This window comes from Misgurnus anguillicaudatus, chromosome 5 (genome assembly GCF_027580225.2).
Source record: "Misgurnus anguillicaudatus chromosome 5, ASM2758022v2, whole genome shotgun sequence".
NCBI lineage: Eukaryota > Metazoa > Chordata > Actinopteri > Cypriniformes > Cobitidae > Misgurnus > Misgurnus anguillicaudatus.
Window position 1 is genome coordinate 19504988 of NC_073341.2, and position 18706 is coordinate 19523693.

An 18706-nucleotide genomic window follows, 5' to 3' on the forward strand; every position below is an offset into this window, starting at 1 on the left:
GCTGATGACGGGCTGCTTTGTGACTTTACGAGGAGTGAGACGGCTCTCCAACCTCTACCTGCCATGCTTTTGTGTATGCATGTAAAAAAGGCTTTTGTCCTACAGTCTCTCTCTCTTTTCCGCCCAATCTTTTATTGATGGCATTTTTATATAGTTAGAGTTTGAATAATTGAGTGCTGAAAGATGACTGCGTGGAGCTCTGCTGTGCAGAAATGAGGTAAAGTACAGTACGGTACCTGTCAGAGGGATTTCTGTAGCAAAGTCCTGCGATTGTGACAGTTGTACAGTTGCTTTGTAAGTCGGTACTGTATGTTCTAGTTGTAGCAGAGGGTTGGCATGAGACGAGACACGAGAGGTGTTTTTGAATTTGAACAGGTTCATTATTTTTGTTCAGTTTGGTATATAAACTAATAATGCATTGAGTATAATAATGCATCTAGTCCCTCTAGAGTACATTTTTTAATAACAAGCAAAATAAATCATAGCTAAAGCGTATCAACCTACACTGAGCTAACACTAAAATGAATGTATACAAAGTTATCTACAGGGCCAAGTTGCATAATGCATCTTAAATTTTTCCCTTAAGTATAACACTAAAGGGGTAAATTCCCCTTACCTATTGTTAAATAATAATTTAAGGGTGTTGCATATAATCCCTTTAACGGTTCTCTTAGGTAAGGGTAATCGTTAAGTGTTTCACGACAGCAACCCAGGTTTATTGTTATAAAATATTACTGTTGCCGTGGAGATGCAACAGAAAAAACTTACGTTTTTTTTCTGAAACACCCTTAAGTTTAAGGGTGAACATAAGGGAAAATTACATTTAAGGTGCTTTATGCAACCGGGCCCTGATCCTTAAATTCTTGCATGGTTCTCAAATCCACACAGTGGTGATCCTTGCTCTCGTCTTTGGAAACCGAAACGTTATTTTCGACAAGGTGTTGTTCCAGAGGTCACTTTAGCTACTAGGCAGATCGATAAACAAGCACAGACCGGAAATAAACTTTGGGCCAGGCACGTCACCGCAGCAATGCGCGTGCATCCAAAGAAACACAGTTTTCATTTAGTTTGTGTGGTTCTTGCAATATCAGCATTATTCTTTCTAGCACACACAGCTCTCAAATTTTAAGCTTCAATCTATCAGCTTTCCACAGCTCAGTATCCATTGCAAATAAATGTGACCTTACTGCTGATATCCCACACATCCAGGTCACTACCTCTTAACTGTTACCTTCTGGGTAGTGTTACAGAGCACTGAGCACCAGAATAGCCATTCATAAAAAGAGTTTTATTGCCTTCCCTCTGGCTATCTACTGCATAAACAGTGAAAACAGCTCCTGAAATTTCTCATAGACGATACCCAAATACCGTATACAACTTACTAGGGCTGCACGATTTGGGTAATTTTTCCCATTGCGATTATTGATGCTAATATTGCGGTTTGCGGTTGCGATTATAATAAATGGTATCATGAGTCAACTTGATGGGTTTTAAGGAAAATCCACACACAGTTTAGTGATAATGCTAAAATGTGTATTTGTAAAACTAGAAATGTTTTCGAATTGCCACGTGATGTAGCAACTGCTCAGTGTCAGTAATCCTAAATCCAAAATACCGCCATACAACAGACGTAGAGTTTTTTTTTAGCTACCAGATCACTGTCAACCTCCTCTGCATCCATCTTCGCTCTGGTATAAGTGACGACGCACACCACACACTTGCATGCCACACGTGCACTGCCTTTTTTGTTCGTTTTTCTTTCTTTTTTAAACAGCAAGGAAAATCGTCAAACTGTTATCAGAAAGTTTGTGTTAACAAGTCCACACATTTATTTATTTAGTATAATTGCAACATTTTGCTGTCATATAATCGCACAGGCTGACATCGCGATGCGATTAATTGTGCACCACTACAACTTACTTATAATTTCTTTTTCATTTTACATCTTCAGTCCTACTTACAACTTACAATCGTCTGCACAAATCTATATATAGCCTGTAGGATTATTTGACGTCTTTATGATTGCAATTAATACATGCAGAAAGTGCATCTCAGTGAAACATGTACCATCATGCTTATTTATTATCGTATACAACGGAAGTGTGAGGATTCTTCAAAATCAACAGTGTTACGTAACCTCTGTAAACTCATTTTAGATTCATATACTGACAAAAAAAACAAATTTATTTGTATCTCCATCACAACAACATGACAGCGCATTGAAGTTATAGATGTATAACGTTTGTCACAGCACATCTTTTATAAACAGTTTTGCTGCCTTGGGTTTTTAAAGCTAAGCAAAAAATTCATCTTGAACAGTTTGATGTACAGACTCTATTCAAACTTTACTTTGAAGATAATTTTAGACTTTACACGGCACTATTTTTAACTAGAATTGAAACTAGGGCTAGTGGGGGGGGACTGACATTGCAATGTTTTTTTTCTGCGATATGCATTGTGATGTGATAAATACTGGTTGACTTTACCAGATTACTTGAAAAGCTCTGAGAGAAATCATCTTCTGTCTAGAATTTCTTGGACAGCTCACAGATTTTTAACAGAGACATTTTTTACTAGTTATCTTTTTTTATAAAAAAATATATTTATATATATATTTTTTATAAAATATATATTATATATTTTCATATACTGCAAAACTGGCAAATGCATCTGAAATAGTTTTACATTTAAAAATAAATGCTCTGGATTTTCTGCCATGTGACTATTGCAGATGTGCACATATTGATGTTGATGCTAAAACAATATATTGTGCAGCGCTGAAAACCTATTTGTTTTGGCCAATAGCATTTTGGTATGAAATACAAGCTTTTGAAATCAGGTTTCATAGTGCAAGTTCAAAGTTTTGCAAAGTGTTTCTGTGTTAACTATAAAACGCAAATTGACGAAAATGGTGACATCATAATGCGTATGCGTGTTAAGACATTGTGTAACAGCGCCAACTACAGGCGATTTCACAGATCTAAGTGAACAGGGATGGTTTTGACAATGTTGTCACCTGAATGCAAAAAATGCAAAGGCAAAATTCTTTGTTTTGGTACAAAAACACATTATTACCCAAATTAGTCAAAATTTATTTATTGCTTTTTGCAACCAAATTCTTTGACATAATCTACATGAATACTAGTGATGCTGTTCTTAAGCCACTTAATGTTGTTTTCAACTCTTTATGTAGATTTGTTCTTAGGCGTCATTTTAAAACACATCATTGCATTATGTATGCATCATTAAATTGGCTTCAGCCTAACTCAAGGGGAGACTTACATTGGTTTTCAAATGTGTTTATTTTGATTGTCCTTCATATTTGAGAGAACTTTTGGTTACGTAGCTCTCTGTATCCTCTTAGAGATATGCAGTCTGTCATTTTTATTGTACTAGGAATTTTTTCAGCCGCTGGTCATAAAGCTTTTTTCATTATAAAGCTTCTAGTGATTTGGAATAATCTTCCTTTGTCCTTGCGGTCCATGTCATCTTTCCATAGATTTAAATTATCTTTATTTCAATATCTTAACAATGTGTGTGCATGTTATTGATGTTGGACTGAATAGTGCCGCTTATACTTGTTTTATGTAACTGTTTAAATGACCTAACTGCAGACTTGTGACACCCTTTTTAGACTGAATTTCTTATATTATTATAGGTTCCAATTGTGTATTGAGGCAATTGTGTATTGTGGTAAAGGTGATATGCTTTTTGTGACAGTTAAAACATGTCAGGGCTATGTTGTGTCTTAGGTTTAGGTATTGGTTTAGGCTGCCTATGAGCTTAACTGTTATTTATTTATTTTAATTTTTTTTATTTATGTGTATTTGGACCCTTTTGGAAATGAGATGCTGCAACTCAAGGGGCTATCCATAAATAAATAAATGAATATGTATTTTTATAATATGACATTAGATTTACGAATGATCAAAACAAATAGCATGTTCTTGACATATAAACGCCTTGTCTTATCTTAAAACCAAAAGTAAACAGGTTTTCCTTGCTTAATTGTGGTGGTCTATCTAACTCTTTACAACCAGCACTGTCAAACCCTAGCTAACCTGAGACTTACTGTTTGCTGTCTGTTGTTATACTGTTCTTAACTCTTTCACCGCCATTGACGAGATATCTCGTCAATTAAGAGAAAACGCTTCCCCGCCAATGACGAGATTTTCCGTCTTTCCGCAATACTGCTATTATCCACCAGGTGGCCGCAACTTTTTAAACCCGGAAGTATTGCCCTATGGCAAGCGGCTGCATGTCCGTGTTTGTTTTAAAGATCACTCTGAATGGGATCTCTATGAAAAGTCCCTCACAAAAATGGAATGATCTCTGCTTTTTGCTCAAAATGTGGTGTTTTTGCAGAAACCTACCCATATTCAAAAGCTGATTACAAAAGAACCACTGAAGGTAGAATGAAACGGTTTTGTTTGAAAGTCTGTTCTTTCATTTTGTATATTGTATGTTTATATATTTAAAGAAGAAAATTTTCTGGAAGGCATTAAATTTTGGTGAAAATCATGAAAAAACGCTGGCGCTGGCTGGCAACTTTTTTTAAAAACGCTGGCGGTGAAAGAGTTAAAAGCACTGCTGTTTCGATCAGGAAATGCAATTCAAATTGTTCATGGTATTTGTGATGTGAGCTGACAGTGGTAACCAAAATAATTGTAGGGAACTCAAAATTGAAAACAGTAAGTCAATACACATTTGAGCAATTGCAAAGAGTCTGTCATCTGTACACAGCGATACCATCTGTTTAGATTCAAACACTATTATGATATCAGCAGAGCATGTCGTGCTATTTGCCAGATTACTTTAGTATAAACGCATCGAGTAAGATTGTATTCTCTCTCTCTATCTCTAACTCTCTACCAGGAGGATGGCAAGGTGATGGATGGCAATATGATGGGCGACGCCAATGGTGTGGACCCTGGCAAAGGCCGAGAGAGGGAGAGCGGCAAATGGCAAAGGCCGCGTTTCACAAGGAAAGCCCTGATGAGGTGCTGTCTGGTCAAATGGATCATCGCCAGCACTGGTCCTAAAGAGCAAGGTGAGGATACATATGGTAGAGATACAGTAGAGATCACAGCCTGGGTCCATATGCTTTGTTTGGGGATACAAAAATTTTAGCTTTCAACACTGTGTAAACACTACACATCAACCATTCACTTGATGTGAGGGTCAACAAAGACTGTGTGTCCCAAAAGTTTGTTTTAGTATATAGCCGTTTGATAAGTTTAGTGGGATGCTGTGTCCTGGTTTTTATCAATTGTTGAAATAGGTCTTGACTAGAGTTGGTGGTAACAGTTTTTGCAAATAGGAACTAGAGGTCTTCACGGCCCACTTAGATTCGAAAACCCAAGGTCCGCCCCGAGCGGGTTTGGGTCTAAAAGTTTCACGTGTGTCTTAGACATGGGTCGGGGGTGTCCAACGAGTCCGTTTGCAACCCCACTTCTGTTTGCCAAGAGCGCTTGCGACATTGTGTGGCTGGCGGTAGATTCATTTTCATTAAGCCAGACCTGTCAATCAATTTTATATGCACACTGTAGAGTTGCCTTGGTGTTGTCGTCAGATAACAAAGGAAAATAAATGGAGCGCGGGTCAAATTGGTTGCGAGGCCACCGGAATTTCTTTCTGGTGCGTGCGGGCTGCTGACTGCACACACGTCGGTGTCGTTTACATACGGGTTTAAAAACTGGCCACTGTGTTGGGTCAGCTGGGGTCTAATTTTGTTTGGTTTTCTCGGTCAGGTCTTTCTTTATAAAAAAGGATTTATGCACGTCGGGTAAAAAGTGATTCAGGTCATTTTGGTCTGGTACATTTCTTTGGAGAGCATTTTTAAATTTAGACAGATTTAGAAAGTGAGTTAAAATGCAGAAATTAAGGAAAGGTGCAAATTGATAAAGGCTCAGAAAGTCTTAGAGGAACTGATGATTTAAGGCTTAAACACATCGTATATTTAACACACTTAGAGAAAATGTGAAGTCTAGATTTGAGCATGTGTGTATTGAGTGCAGCTGGAATAAATTTGCAATAGTCTTGCGCGTAATGTATGATGGTGCTGCGCGGCTCCATCAGCGGCCTAATAATGTCTGCCGCAACTTGTCACTGAAGAAATGTATTATCATTAACGGAAACTATTATGAGAATTGAAAAGAGCAAACCAGGTGTTTGCAAAACTAAATGTGCACTAAAATTCAAACTAAAACTAAATTAGCTTTTTGATTTTGTATTTTAAATGAATATGGGATGGTTTAAAAATTATTAAACTATAATAAATATACATTTATTATACAAAACTATAATAACCCATACTGTATATTGAACACATTTTTTGTTTTTACCAAGAGATGACACATCCAATCACATTAATGAAATTCATTATAATCTCTATTTGCAACATCACAGCTCGTGCATCATTAAATGAGACCCCAGGAATCTTGTAAGCACAGCTGCTGGGTCTTGACCCCAGGAGGGTGACATTGATCAGACTGATATTTAAGCAGACGTTTCTTAGTTGATCAGTGGTACAGCACTGGGAACAGATTCAGGTTGATTTGATTTTGATCGATCAGCTTGTGTTTAAAACAAAAGTTAAGGCCAAACTATCTATTCAAATTTGCGTTTATTTTACACTTTAATATTTGTCGATTCAAATACATCACATGCTTATTTTATTGCTTATTTTTGTCTGCAAATACACTGAAAAAACATAAATATCTTTATTGTCATATGCACAACATTTGTGACAAGAATTATAATATTCAAGAATGGAAAATATGTTCAAGCTGTTCAGAATCTACAGCGTACATATTTACATTTATCAAGAAATTAGTTTTCAGAATGCTCAGCTGACGCCATCTAGTGGCTATATGATGAAACAAATGAGTCTCTTGTAACGTCTGTATCAGCTTGAAAGAAACACAAGCTGAAGGGTAGACATCTTTTACAAAGAAGATTCAAAGGCATGACCTTGTGATGCTAAAAAAGTTCATGACACCAGGAAATTGTAGACAGGAAATTGTCTTGCAAATGAGTCATGGATTATGGGAAGTGTAACAGGTGAGACAGATCCTGCGTCCCAATCTGCATACTATTCATCCTAAATAGTATTTGAAATTAGAATTAGTATGTCCTAAATCATAGTACAGTATGTTAAAATGACTATCTATAAATTTTACGGATGGTCTACTGTTTTACGTGAAAATTCGTAGTGTAGATCAATGGACACCTGGGGCACGTTCAAGCTCACACCGGTGCGTAACGTTTTGCTACGGTTTCCGGGTTGAACCACATGTTTCCTGGAAACGGTGTGCAACAGGTTTTAGTTTCGTTTTCTCTTGTTTGGTGGGTGTGTCAGAAATGTCGGCCCAATTAGCGGCAAGATGTATATAAACCATGTGGTACTAAAGGGACAGCTCGCTCAATGGGTTCAAGTTGGAATGTTGTCTTTCATTCTGGACGGCAAGGTCAATGACTATAACATCGAGGGTATGGGTGTGTCTAATCTAAAGCAGCTCAGCGTGTAAGATCAGTGAGTTTTTCTCAAAATAAAATTAATGTAAAATGCAAAAGTATTCTCCCAGCTACAAGATCTTGACTTTGCTGATGATCTTGCTCTCCTATCAACCAACCAATACAACATGCAGGCCAAAACTGATAGGTTAAACCACTTTGCCAGGCAAGTTGGGCTCAGTATTAACAGCTCCAAAACAAAAGTGATGTGCGTCAACTCCATCCCCACAGCACCCATCCTTGTTAATGAGGAACCACTTGAGTTCGTGGAAGAGTTCACCTATCTGGGCAGTCTCATCAGCAAGGACAGCGGGGCATCTAATGATATTAAAGCAAGGCTGGGAAAGGCTCAGGGTGCCTAAAATATATAGCCAATATAGCCTTACAACGAAGATGCTCCTATATAACTGCAATGTAAAGTCTGTTCTGCTGTACGGTTCAGAGAGTTGGCAAGTTATCAAAGCTGATATGAGGAGAATTGTTCCACAATGGATGCCTTCAGCGAATATGCCAGATATTTTGGCCTAATAAGATCTCCAACAACGATCTGTACAAGAAAACGGGAAGCCGTAGCATCACCAAGGAGATTACACACAGACGCCAAAGATGGCTAGGACATGTGTTGAGGACGGAGCAGGACAGCATCCCAAAAATTGCCCTAAGATGGACACCATCTGGCAAAAGAAAACCTGGGAGACCCAAAACCACCTGGCGCAGAACTGTGACAAAAGAGCTAGAACACATGAACCTGTCATGGGGAAAAGGCTCAACATGCTGCCAGGGATCGAATTCAATGGAGAGGGCTCATTGAAGCCTTATGTCCCATTTGGGACGAAGAGAAATTATGATGATGGTAACATTTACTATATGTAATAAAACGATAATATTTTGTGAGTGATTATGTGCACAGGCAGATAAACAGCACACAACCTGCAAAATTAAAATTACTATATATGGACGGGGTAGATTACCGCTCTTCTAAAAAGGTAAGATTTATTAAATGTCACAAAATTTTATTAGTTTTGTCTGTTTGGTTAGCTGTGCAGTATACTTGCAAATATTGTGTTTTAGGCAATGCTATGTAAAAAAATCTGCCGAAAGCAAGTAGTCTATGTGTGGTCTATCTTTTTTAAGCCCACTTAAAAATTTCATGTGCCCCCTCATTCATTTCGTAGAGACAGAGCGCAGTTATGCAAATTTGAAAACCACGCCACCGGGTGTCACGACTGGTTTGCTGGATTTGTGGAGTGAGGACGCAAGTGCAGAGTTCACATAAAAGGATAACATTTAATATAAATAACATAGCAAACAAAACACGGGAATCAAAATAACAACAGGTAGGTAAAACACAGGAACAGATGAACAGGGTACAAACGTGGTAGCAAAGACAATGATCCGGCAGGGAGTATGGCAGAGACAAGGGTATAAATACACAAAGACTAATGACACACAGGTGGAATGAATGATGTGATAATAAACAAGTGTCCAGGTGATGACAATATAGAACAGACACAAAACATGACACGGATTACCGTGACATAACCCCTCCCTCTACGAGTGACTACCAGACACTCACATAACCACAAAACAAAAACAAAGTCTAGTAGCGAGAGTCCAAGGGAGGGGTGGAGGGCTTGGGAACCCTGGCGATGCCGGCAGCCGCCGGGACGAAACCAACAGGACGGTGGGCCGGACTGCGCCAGGAGAACCGGAGCGATCGCTCCGAGAACCGAGGCAGACGAATTACCCCCCTCCTGGGAATCGCCGACGATCCGATGCCCCCCGGAAGTCATCTCCCGTCCCCTCGCGGAAATGGGGACCCTCACTTCGGTAGCCACCCCGGGGAAATGATCGGGCGTGGTCCGTTCCGGATCCCCCTACGAGCGGGACGGTGGTCCTCCGAGGGACCGTCGACGACGACGACTCAACCGTTGGGGGACCGCCTGGGCCGATCCTCCTCCCGCAGGCCCGCAGGAGCGAGCGATCGCTCACGGTGGTCCCCAAGAGACATCGGGGCTGGTGGAAAATGAACCCCGATGTCACTACTCCCCCTCTACGAACCTCCTGGGGGAGCCGCCCTCCGTGAACCCGCTGCGTCCAGTCTGGCCGGATCATTCTGTCACGACTGGTTTGCTGGATTTGTGGAGTGAGGACGCAAGTGCAGAGTTCACATAAAAGGATAACATTTAATATAAATAACATAGCAAACAAAACACGGGAATCAAAATAACAACAGGTAGGTAAAACACAGGAACAGATGAACAGGGTACAAACGTGGTAGCAAAGACAATGATCCGGCAGGGAGTATGGCAGAGACAAGGGTATAAATACACAAAGACTAATGACACACAGGTGGAATGAATGATGTGATAATTAACAAGTGTCCAGGTGATGACAATATAGAACAGACACAAAACATGACACGGATTACCGTGACACCGGGGGGGAAACAATTCAACCGTCTCCATTGACTTTGTATTGCGAGAGGCCGCCTCCTTGTCATTTCTGGCTTATAACAAAAAACAGAATAATGCCTAAAAGCTGCTGTGTTACAATATGTACAGCTAACAAGCCAAAGAACCCTAAAATACGTTTTTATAAGCTGTCGAGTCGTAAAACACAGCCTTTAAGGAGAAAAAAGTGGATCGCCGACTACGTTTCCCCCTAGTGGATGCAGTTCTACTAATAGAAGTACTATGAAAAGTTGCCTGTTTCCACTTGTGTGCTTTTAAAAGCTCGTTTTTTGAGGTCGACAGCTTATAAAAACTTATTTCTGGGTTTTTTGGCTTGTTAGCTGTACATCTTGTCACACAGCAGCTTTTAGGCATTATTCTGTTTTTTGTTATAAGCCAGAAATGACAAGGAGGCAGCCTCTCACAATACAAAGTCAATGGAGACGATTGGATTGCCCCCCCACGGTGGGCGTGGTTTTCAGGTTATGACGTGCTGCGCTCTGTCTCTATTCTGCAGCTGGGCATGATTGATACTCAAACGACTCATATTACCATATCACAACTCACCACGAGATGGCGGGGTTCACAGTGCAGTACACAGAATTAACAAATTAAATAAGGATGCGTCACAAAGTCAATAAATTAAACTACATAGTAAATTACATGTCAAATAATGTAAGAAGAAATAATTGAACGCAAAGATGAGTTGCATTTTGGTGTTTGAATTTCTGAAGGATCACAGCGTCATCCAGGCAACCGTCATCTGTTCTGTTTCGCGTTTGTGTGTGCATATTGTGTTGTTCTGCACTTAAGTAGGTACTTTTCTAACTGGGTTAAATGCAGAGGTCACAAGCTTTTTACTTTCACCATATACTGGAGAATTAAAAGTGAAACAGTAAGTTAAAGAAATATAAATAAAAAGTATAACAACAAAAAACTAAACACAAAGTTAAATAACGGAATAAAGAAGTAATATACATAGAGTACCTACATTTAGTGGAGGTTGGTTTATTTCAGGTCAGTTTCTCATTGTTTAAAGGATAATTCTGGTATTTAACACTTTGAGTCTCATTTCTGGTTTGTTTTGGATGAACTACAGTGATGGACACTGAAATTTTGACAATGGGTCGACTTTTTGACTCGTTTAGAAGCGTCTCTTAACTGCTTCAGAATGGAAGTCAAGGGCCATGCACTAATATGTCATTAAAACAACAAGGTGACATAGAATGATTGAACGGGGTATTTATCCTTGTTCTGTGATGTGACATGTAGACAAAAACATTTTTTTTTTTGGGCCTGTAATGCCTTAGAAGCTACCTAAAAACCTCTCTCAGATAGCTCTATTAGGGTGGGGGATTTTAGTGGTTTTAGTGGTTTTGCACCTATTTGGCTCCCCCTACTGGCTTAACTTGCAATCTCATTACTGATTGGCTGACTTTGCTGCCACTCAAAAAATGTAGCCAATTATTTTAAAGTGGAGGGGCAGTTAGATGCCTGTGATGTCATAAGCATCAGTTTTTCAGATTGGGCTGTTTTCTGGCTGACATTTCTAAAAGAGGAATTTCTATGAGACTTAGATGTTTAGCATGATTAGCACTTTTTGTATGTTTGTGAATGTGGGTAGATTACCATTATTCAACAAAGACAAGGTAAAAATGGTTTTTCATTCTCTGTCCCCTTTAACGTTCATTTTCAAAACTGTGCTACTCACTGAGTGGTTCATGGTGTTCGTTGATGATTAAAAACAAATATATCGGCGTAATGTATGATTTCAATCCGTGTTATTTGCTATAGTGGATCTATTTTTTCAGATACCTCACAACCACGTATATACTTGCGCTCTATATTTGAGTTTTACAAAATGGCAAATAAAACACGACAGAAACTGTATTTTGCTACACTACTTGTTTTTAATCATCAACGAACACCACGAAGCACTCGGTGAGTAGTACAGTTTTGAAAATGAACGTTAAGTGTTGTTTTAATGTCATGTTTGTGCATGGCCCTTGACTTCCATTCTGAAGCAGTCAAGAGACGCTTCTAAACATGTCAAAAAGGCGACCCATTGTCAAAATTTCAGTGTCCATCACTGTAGTTCATCCAAAACAAACCAGAAATGAGACTCAAAGTGTTAAATACCGGAATTATCCTTTAATAGAATTAATGAGAATGTATTATTTTTGCAGTTTATTTATTTATTTATTGGTAAAAATAGTCTGATAATTTACGTACTTTGTGCATTCTGTTAGAAAGTGCAGCTCTGTCTCGATTTGGTTTTGGTCACACAGTACGCATACAACCTCTCTCTCTCTCTTTCTCTCTCTCTCTCTCTCTCTCTCTCTCTCTCTCTCTCTCCCTTTTAGAGCTTCTTTATGCCAGTAGCTGACTTAATTCATTTGTCAGGATATCCTCTATACCAGTAACCGGTTTGGATTACTATCCCCATGTTGATCGGGGGTCTCATGTTATTTTGATAACAAATCAGCTTTGTGCTTTACATTGGGTCACATTGAGCCTTTCCTGCTCTGCAACAAAATCGTCCGGGTCCCAGGATGTCTGTCGTTGTTTTTTGACAAACAGAAGGATAAAGTCTTATTATCTGACAATCACTGCCAGCAAGCCAAAAGTCTCCTGGTTTTAAGTGTTATGCTGCTGTCTAAAACTGGCTGAAACCTTTCATGATTTGAAAACTGAGGACTAAGTGAAGACATCTGAAGTTTGTAGACTTTTACTTTAACTGCTGGTTCACTGACAGTGGCTGCTTTTGTTCAGCGAGTTGACAGAGTTTGTTTGGTCAGCAGTCGGTTTCTTTTGAGGTACTTTACAGAAGGACAGGAGACATGGATGCAGTGAATGACTGTAAGGATGCGTGTCAGAAGGAGCTGACCGGCATGCTTAGCTGCTTTTTTGGTTTGATCACCGGCTCTTTTGCTGAAGGTACTGCAAGTATGTTCCTCATTCTTTAACTCGCTAAAGTTCTGCAAAAGTTGAGCAATGGCACTTGTAAAAAATATTACAGATTTATTACAGATTTTTTTGCCATTTGTTTTCTAACTGTTTTCCAATATTTCATATTATTTAATGATTATAATAATTTGTATCTTGAGACAGTTAATAGTATGTATGGCACTAAAGGATTGTGTCGATGACTGGCAGCTTATTTTTGTAGGAATAATTGCCTGCTGCGAGGTTTTAATCTGCTGATACTGCAATGATTCAGTGTAAAACTATCTCTGTCTGATATACATGTACTGTAGCAATGTTACGCTGTCACCGTGACTGTACTGTATGTGTGTAACAGGAGCCCTTTAACTTTCCCAAAGTAGCAAATCACTGTGCTGTGTCTCACTGGTGATGAAAGGACAGATGCATGTAATATGCTCAAATCTTCTTCATGTCAATATTTAAATCAGTCATGTTGAGTTTGCATTTCGTTTTTTGCAAGATAGGTTCAGTTTCAGTGTTAAAATAAACAATTGATTATAAAATTATAAAAATTATATATTTTTGATATATTACTGTCCCAAATTATATATTGTACACTATACACTTAGACTCAGATGGCTGAGTGAGGCTCTCCTGAATTGGTTGATGTCCTCAGGGTAACATTATGTGGACCCTGGGACAACATTTCAATCAACCAATCACATTTCAGAAATAAATGTACAGTTGGTTTCAAGTTTAAGCTTACAACCAGGATTGGCTGCTTGGGTTTTTTTAAGGGTTTAGTTTTGGTTTAGGGTTGAGGTGGGTTTAGGTTTTATTCACAAAAATGTTGTCCTTGGGTCAACACAATATGTTGGCCATAGTATGGGACATCTCTCGCTTGGCAAAATCAGGACGAGCGGCTGAATGCGTAAGTTTAATAATTTCTGAATGAAATTAGAAACCAAAGGGAACATAGAGTATATGTATTGCAAGTGAGAAATGACAATTCAAATGATGTGTTGCCCCATTTTGTCTTTAATAGCTTCAATAGCTGTTTAGCTCCACCCTTCTGCTATGAATAGAAACCTAATAGGTGCATAACACAGCAACTTATAACACTTCAACAGTTTCAACTAAAACCGTTTTTATGCGGTTTGGCAGTTTATTTATACAAAAGTGGCGTTTTGGGGTGCTGAAAATGCAAACTTTTGAAGACGTGTATCAAAATGCAGGTTTTTAATAATAAAGCTTTGTCGTCTAACCGTGTAACCTACATAAACATGAATATGTGATAACAGTGGCATCATGCGCATGCGTGAATTCAATTTATAGGCATGCGCATGTTTAACCAAAAAAATAATAATAATATCAATGGTGGGTTACAGGACTGAGTTTCAGGGTCACTTGTAGTAATAATCATCGTCCGTCTAATAAAATGTTAGATGCTTTCCCTGTCTGGAGCGCATATGTGCAGAGGTGTGCAGTGTTTCTTTACAAGGTAACATTGCCATCTACTGGCCTGGCACACATAATACAGAGAATGCCGTAAACGTGTTCTTTTATTTTTTTTAGGGAGATGCGACAATGCCTATATACAGTATACATACACACATATACTTGTACTCCACATGCGAATACGTATGTGACATTTCTAAAAACTTTTCAATTTTTCACTTCATTGTTGTTGTGTCAACATAACCTTAGTTTCAGTGTGATTACACTGCTTTTTATTCTACAAAATGACATAAGCCTCTTTCACACAGTAATTCTGAATTTACCAGAATGAATTTACCAGTAAATACAAAAATGTGCTGTTCACACACGCAGTGGCGTTCCGTTATTTTACCAGTAAGACATCATTCACACATCAGTATCAAAATACCGGTAAATTCATTGAGAAAGCGGAAGTACCTGTAGCACGCGGCAAGCTGAGTGTTGTATTTGTAAACAATCCACGTCTTTCATAACCACGGTCCGTATTTTGTTGTTTTCACGTCTGTGGTAAACAGTCGCGAAGTTGCTCATGACCAAACAACATTGAATGAGCGACGTCAAACCGAAAATGCGTTTTTAACAACAGTACTGTTTGCACTTTAGGCTTCACAGAGGGCGTGCTAAGGACGTCGGCAATTTGGCGGTAAGCTGTTTTAAACAACTTTGGTGAAGAAATGTGGACGTAAACTTCAGGTGTGCTCAACTTTCAAGCAGCATGTGTGTGGAAACGTCAGTAAACACTGCGGGGGTAAACGCGTCATCTGTATTAAAACGCTATGATTGGCCTGAAGCTGTCAGCACGGTCTGACGTCGTCCGTTCTAAATGCCGGTATTCCTATAATTTTCGTTCACACACAGCGCTTACTGGTAAATTACTGGTAATCTTACAACCTGTCTTACTGGTAAATTGGGAGCACTGATTTACCGGAAAGGTTCTGTTCACACATGACATGTTAACGGCAATTTACCAGTAAATTACCAGTAAAGACTGTATGTGTGAAAGGGACTATAGAGTGGTAGATATGTATGCAGGGTTTCCCGCAGATAATTTGTTAGTCAAGGTGGTAGGGTTGTTCGGGTGGGCGGGGCCGGGGGCATGGCAATCAAAGGGGCAGGGCGTATGCGTCATGATGAAAATATTTTTATTTAAAACACTCAAATAAAACTAAATTTTGAAGAAACTATGATGGAAAATGAACACATACTAGATTATTAATTAATTAAATGTTTTATCAACTGGCTAGTTATCCTCCAGCAACCCTATATCACGAAATTGCGTGACTATTTCACGCATGGACCAGCGTGAAAATGTCACGCTTTGCCGTGTTTGAGCGTGAGCATGTCACGCTTTTCTGTTTGTGTCACTGTCACGTATTGGTTACTCAACTTTTTTGTCCTATTTTCAAACCATTGTCGCTTCGGTTTAGGGTTAGATTTGGGTGCTTGTGTTATATGTCACTTTAAGTATTTGTCACTTTAAGTATTGGTTTATAAAAAAAAAAAAGATACAATACTTGAATGCAATGCCTTGGATAAAAGTGTCTGCCAAATGCATGTTTATGTCCCTGGCATTGTGTAGGTTAGGCTCATAAGTACATGCAAAAAATCTCTTTATTATTTGATGCACCAAAAAAAGAATCAGTTTCAAGTTGTAAGCGGTGATTTAAGTGATGATGCATTATGTGTATACTCAACACTGTTGCTTTGGAAATCTTGCTTGCAAGTCAACACATTTATTTTAAGTCTATGGGATAGGAAAAGGAAATTGCGGCATCATGAGGGTCAATGCAAGTTAAGCAGCAGAATATAATCATAAGTCTGCTAAGTAAGCATTTATGTGTCCCTTAAATAGTCAGATCGACTCAATCTTTCATCTCATGTTTCAATGGCCTTCATCCAGGTCAGTCAGTGAGGACACAATAGGAAGAGACTTGTCACTGTTGTAAATGCACAACATTGAGTCAATAATACACTAGCGCCTCAAGGTGGACATTTTGTGTATTACATTACAGACAGTGGGTTTAGATCAGTGTCAGCTAGGCCCCACTAGGAGGACTCAAGATGACTTAAAATTATATATATTAAATAATAAAAAAAAAAACTAAAGTATTTTATAGTTTGGGGTTTTTGTAACAAAAATGCATTTTTCATTTTGTCAAGCTGTAGTGTCACAGAATCATCTCTTTACAACCAGCCTTTGGAAATCCTCACTGTATATGAATATGAACTTTGCAGACACATTTTATAATCATTTATAAAAGCAAGTTAAAATTGCTTTATTTGATGAGTTACAAGTAAACAAGTAAATCATATGTTGATATTACTTCTGTTATGAAATGGTGTATGGTGGAGGATGATGGAGACGATGACGGAAACAAGAACTTTAATATACATTTACTATGAATACATATACAACGCATTAAACGTAACACAAATGAGAACAGACAAAGACTATGACTGCGTTCGAAGCTGCGGCTCAATTTAAATGCAAATACATGCATTAAACAGCTGTGATTTTATTATCTTGTAAAGGCATTTAATCTGCACCATTCAAAGTGTACAGAGAGAAGGCAAACTTCTGCTCCAAGTTTATATTCAGCTGCTTCTGCTTTGTTTACCACATATACATCCTGTTTTTTGGGGCTCTTTCTATTTCTACCTCTGTACAAAACATTAAGTCTGAACAGTAAGACATTAATTTACTGTATGTCACGTATAGAGGCCGTGGCCTGTCTAAGCTTAAGGTCAAGACAGAAAAATGTCGCTTAGTTAACTTATGCAGCTTTTACCAAAAAATGCTTAATAAACAATACATGCTCAATATTATAAAACAGTAAAAATAAGTGAAGATCAAACGTAAAGGTAAAATAAATAAGGATACAATTTTTCTACTAGAACGCGTCCTCACTACGACACACCCCTTTAGGCATTGTTTCTGCCATTTGTTCACACCTTACAAATGTCTTGGGACGAATCTATGTTTATGGAGGGAAAGAAAGATTGGATTAAAAAAAAAGATTGGATAGGGGAAGCACTGGCTTTGTGTGGATGTGGCCTAAATCCACAGATCACTAAAAAATGCTAGTTATAAAAGTTATTTTCATAGCTTCATGTAATTTAACCTATGTTTTAACCCAAAATGTTGGGTTGTTTTAACCCATTGTTCGGTCAAACATAAACATTTTCTGGGTTAAAGGCGGAGTCCACGATGTTTGAAAGCCAATGTTGATATTTGAAATCACCTAAACAAACACGACCCTACCCCAATAGAATCTGGACCTTCTGTTGATAGACCCGCCCCACACATACGCAACCCGGCAAGGATGTCGGTTAGTAGACACACTCCTTACTGAGTGTGTTTTGGTAGTCGGCCCGTCTCCTTTTCCAAAGCGTTTTTCAAACATCGTGGACTCCGCCTTTAATTTAAAACCCTATGGGGTCCTTATGTGAATTGCCCCACTTAAGCAGTTTTGACCTGCACTGACATTTGTGCTTTTTCTAGTTCTCATAACACTGTGTTCAGCACAAACTGGGCTACAATATTATTAGAGCAACATGTATGTACATTTTTGTATTTCTAAGAGAAAAATGTTTATGCGTGGTTTTTGAAAAAGCAAAATTGTTAAGTCACTGATATCACGGAAGTCCACAAAACCCATACTAAACATGTTTTTACAAGACTTTTCAAAACAGGATGCAGTGGTCTAGACCGTATTTTCCGGACTATAAGTGACACTTTTTTTTATAGTTTGGCGGGTACTGGACTTCTAGTCAGGTGCGACTTATACGTCAAAATTATTTCATATGAACCAAGAGAAACCATTATTGTCTACAGCCGCGAGAGTCCGCTCTATGCTGCTCCAGTTTTTATGTAATTCAATGGATTCAGGGATGTGGAATGACTTCAGGACCTTTTTGAACTTGATTTGGCTAGTCATGTTAATTTAGCCTCTTCAGCCTCCCAGTTATGTTCTGAATGCTATTGTTTGTTTATCGTGTAAATAACTGTTTATGTTACTTTATAAAACGGCTAGTTCCAATCCTTGATTCTGATTGGTCAATAGGTGTGCTTTATTCACAATAAAACACTGCTATGACCGCTTCACCCAACGGTTCTATTTAATATCACTGCGCCCTTAGCAACACCCTTAGCAACACATAAACATATAATGAGACAAAGTCTGAGAACAGTTTGTTGTTTTTATTTGAACTTTCATGTTGTTGTTCGCAGTCAGGGACTATTTTTTCTAGCGGAAGGAATGCTTTTATTGATTTAACTTCATGAAAGTTGCACTAATATTTTTTTTTACTTTAAT

At 38.5% G+C, this 18706-nt stretch overlaps 1 protein-coding gene across 2 annotated transcripts in view; it reads left to right on the forward strand.

The window, feature by feature from the left end:
• kcnip3a (Kv channel interacting protein 3a, calsenilin) overlaps positions 1 to 18706 on the forward strand; it is a 73280-nt gene that overhangs the window by 22322 nt on the left and 32252 nt on the right. Inside the window, exon 2 of one of the 2 annotated variants that reach the window (XM_055168963.2) lies at positions 4876 to 5050. In XM_055168963.2, the coding sequence (XP_055024938.1) occupies positions 4876 to 5050 (175 nt within the window). Of the gene's footprint in view, positions 1 to 4875; positions 5051 to 18706 lie in introns of those variants that run through there. The other variant, XM_073867682.1, reaches the window with a different exon arrangement.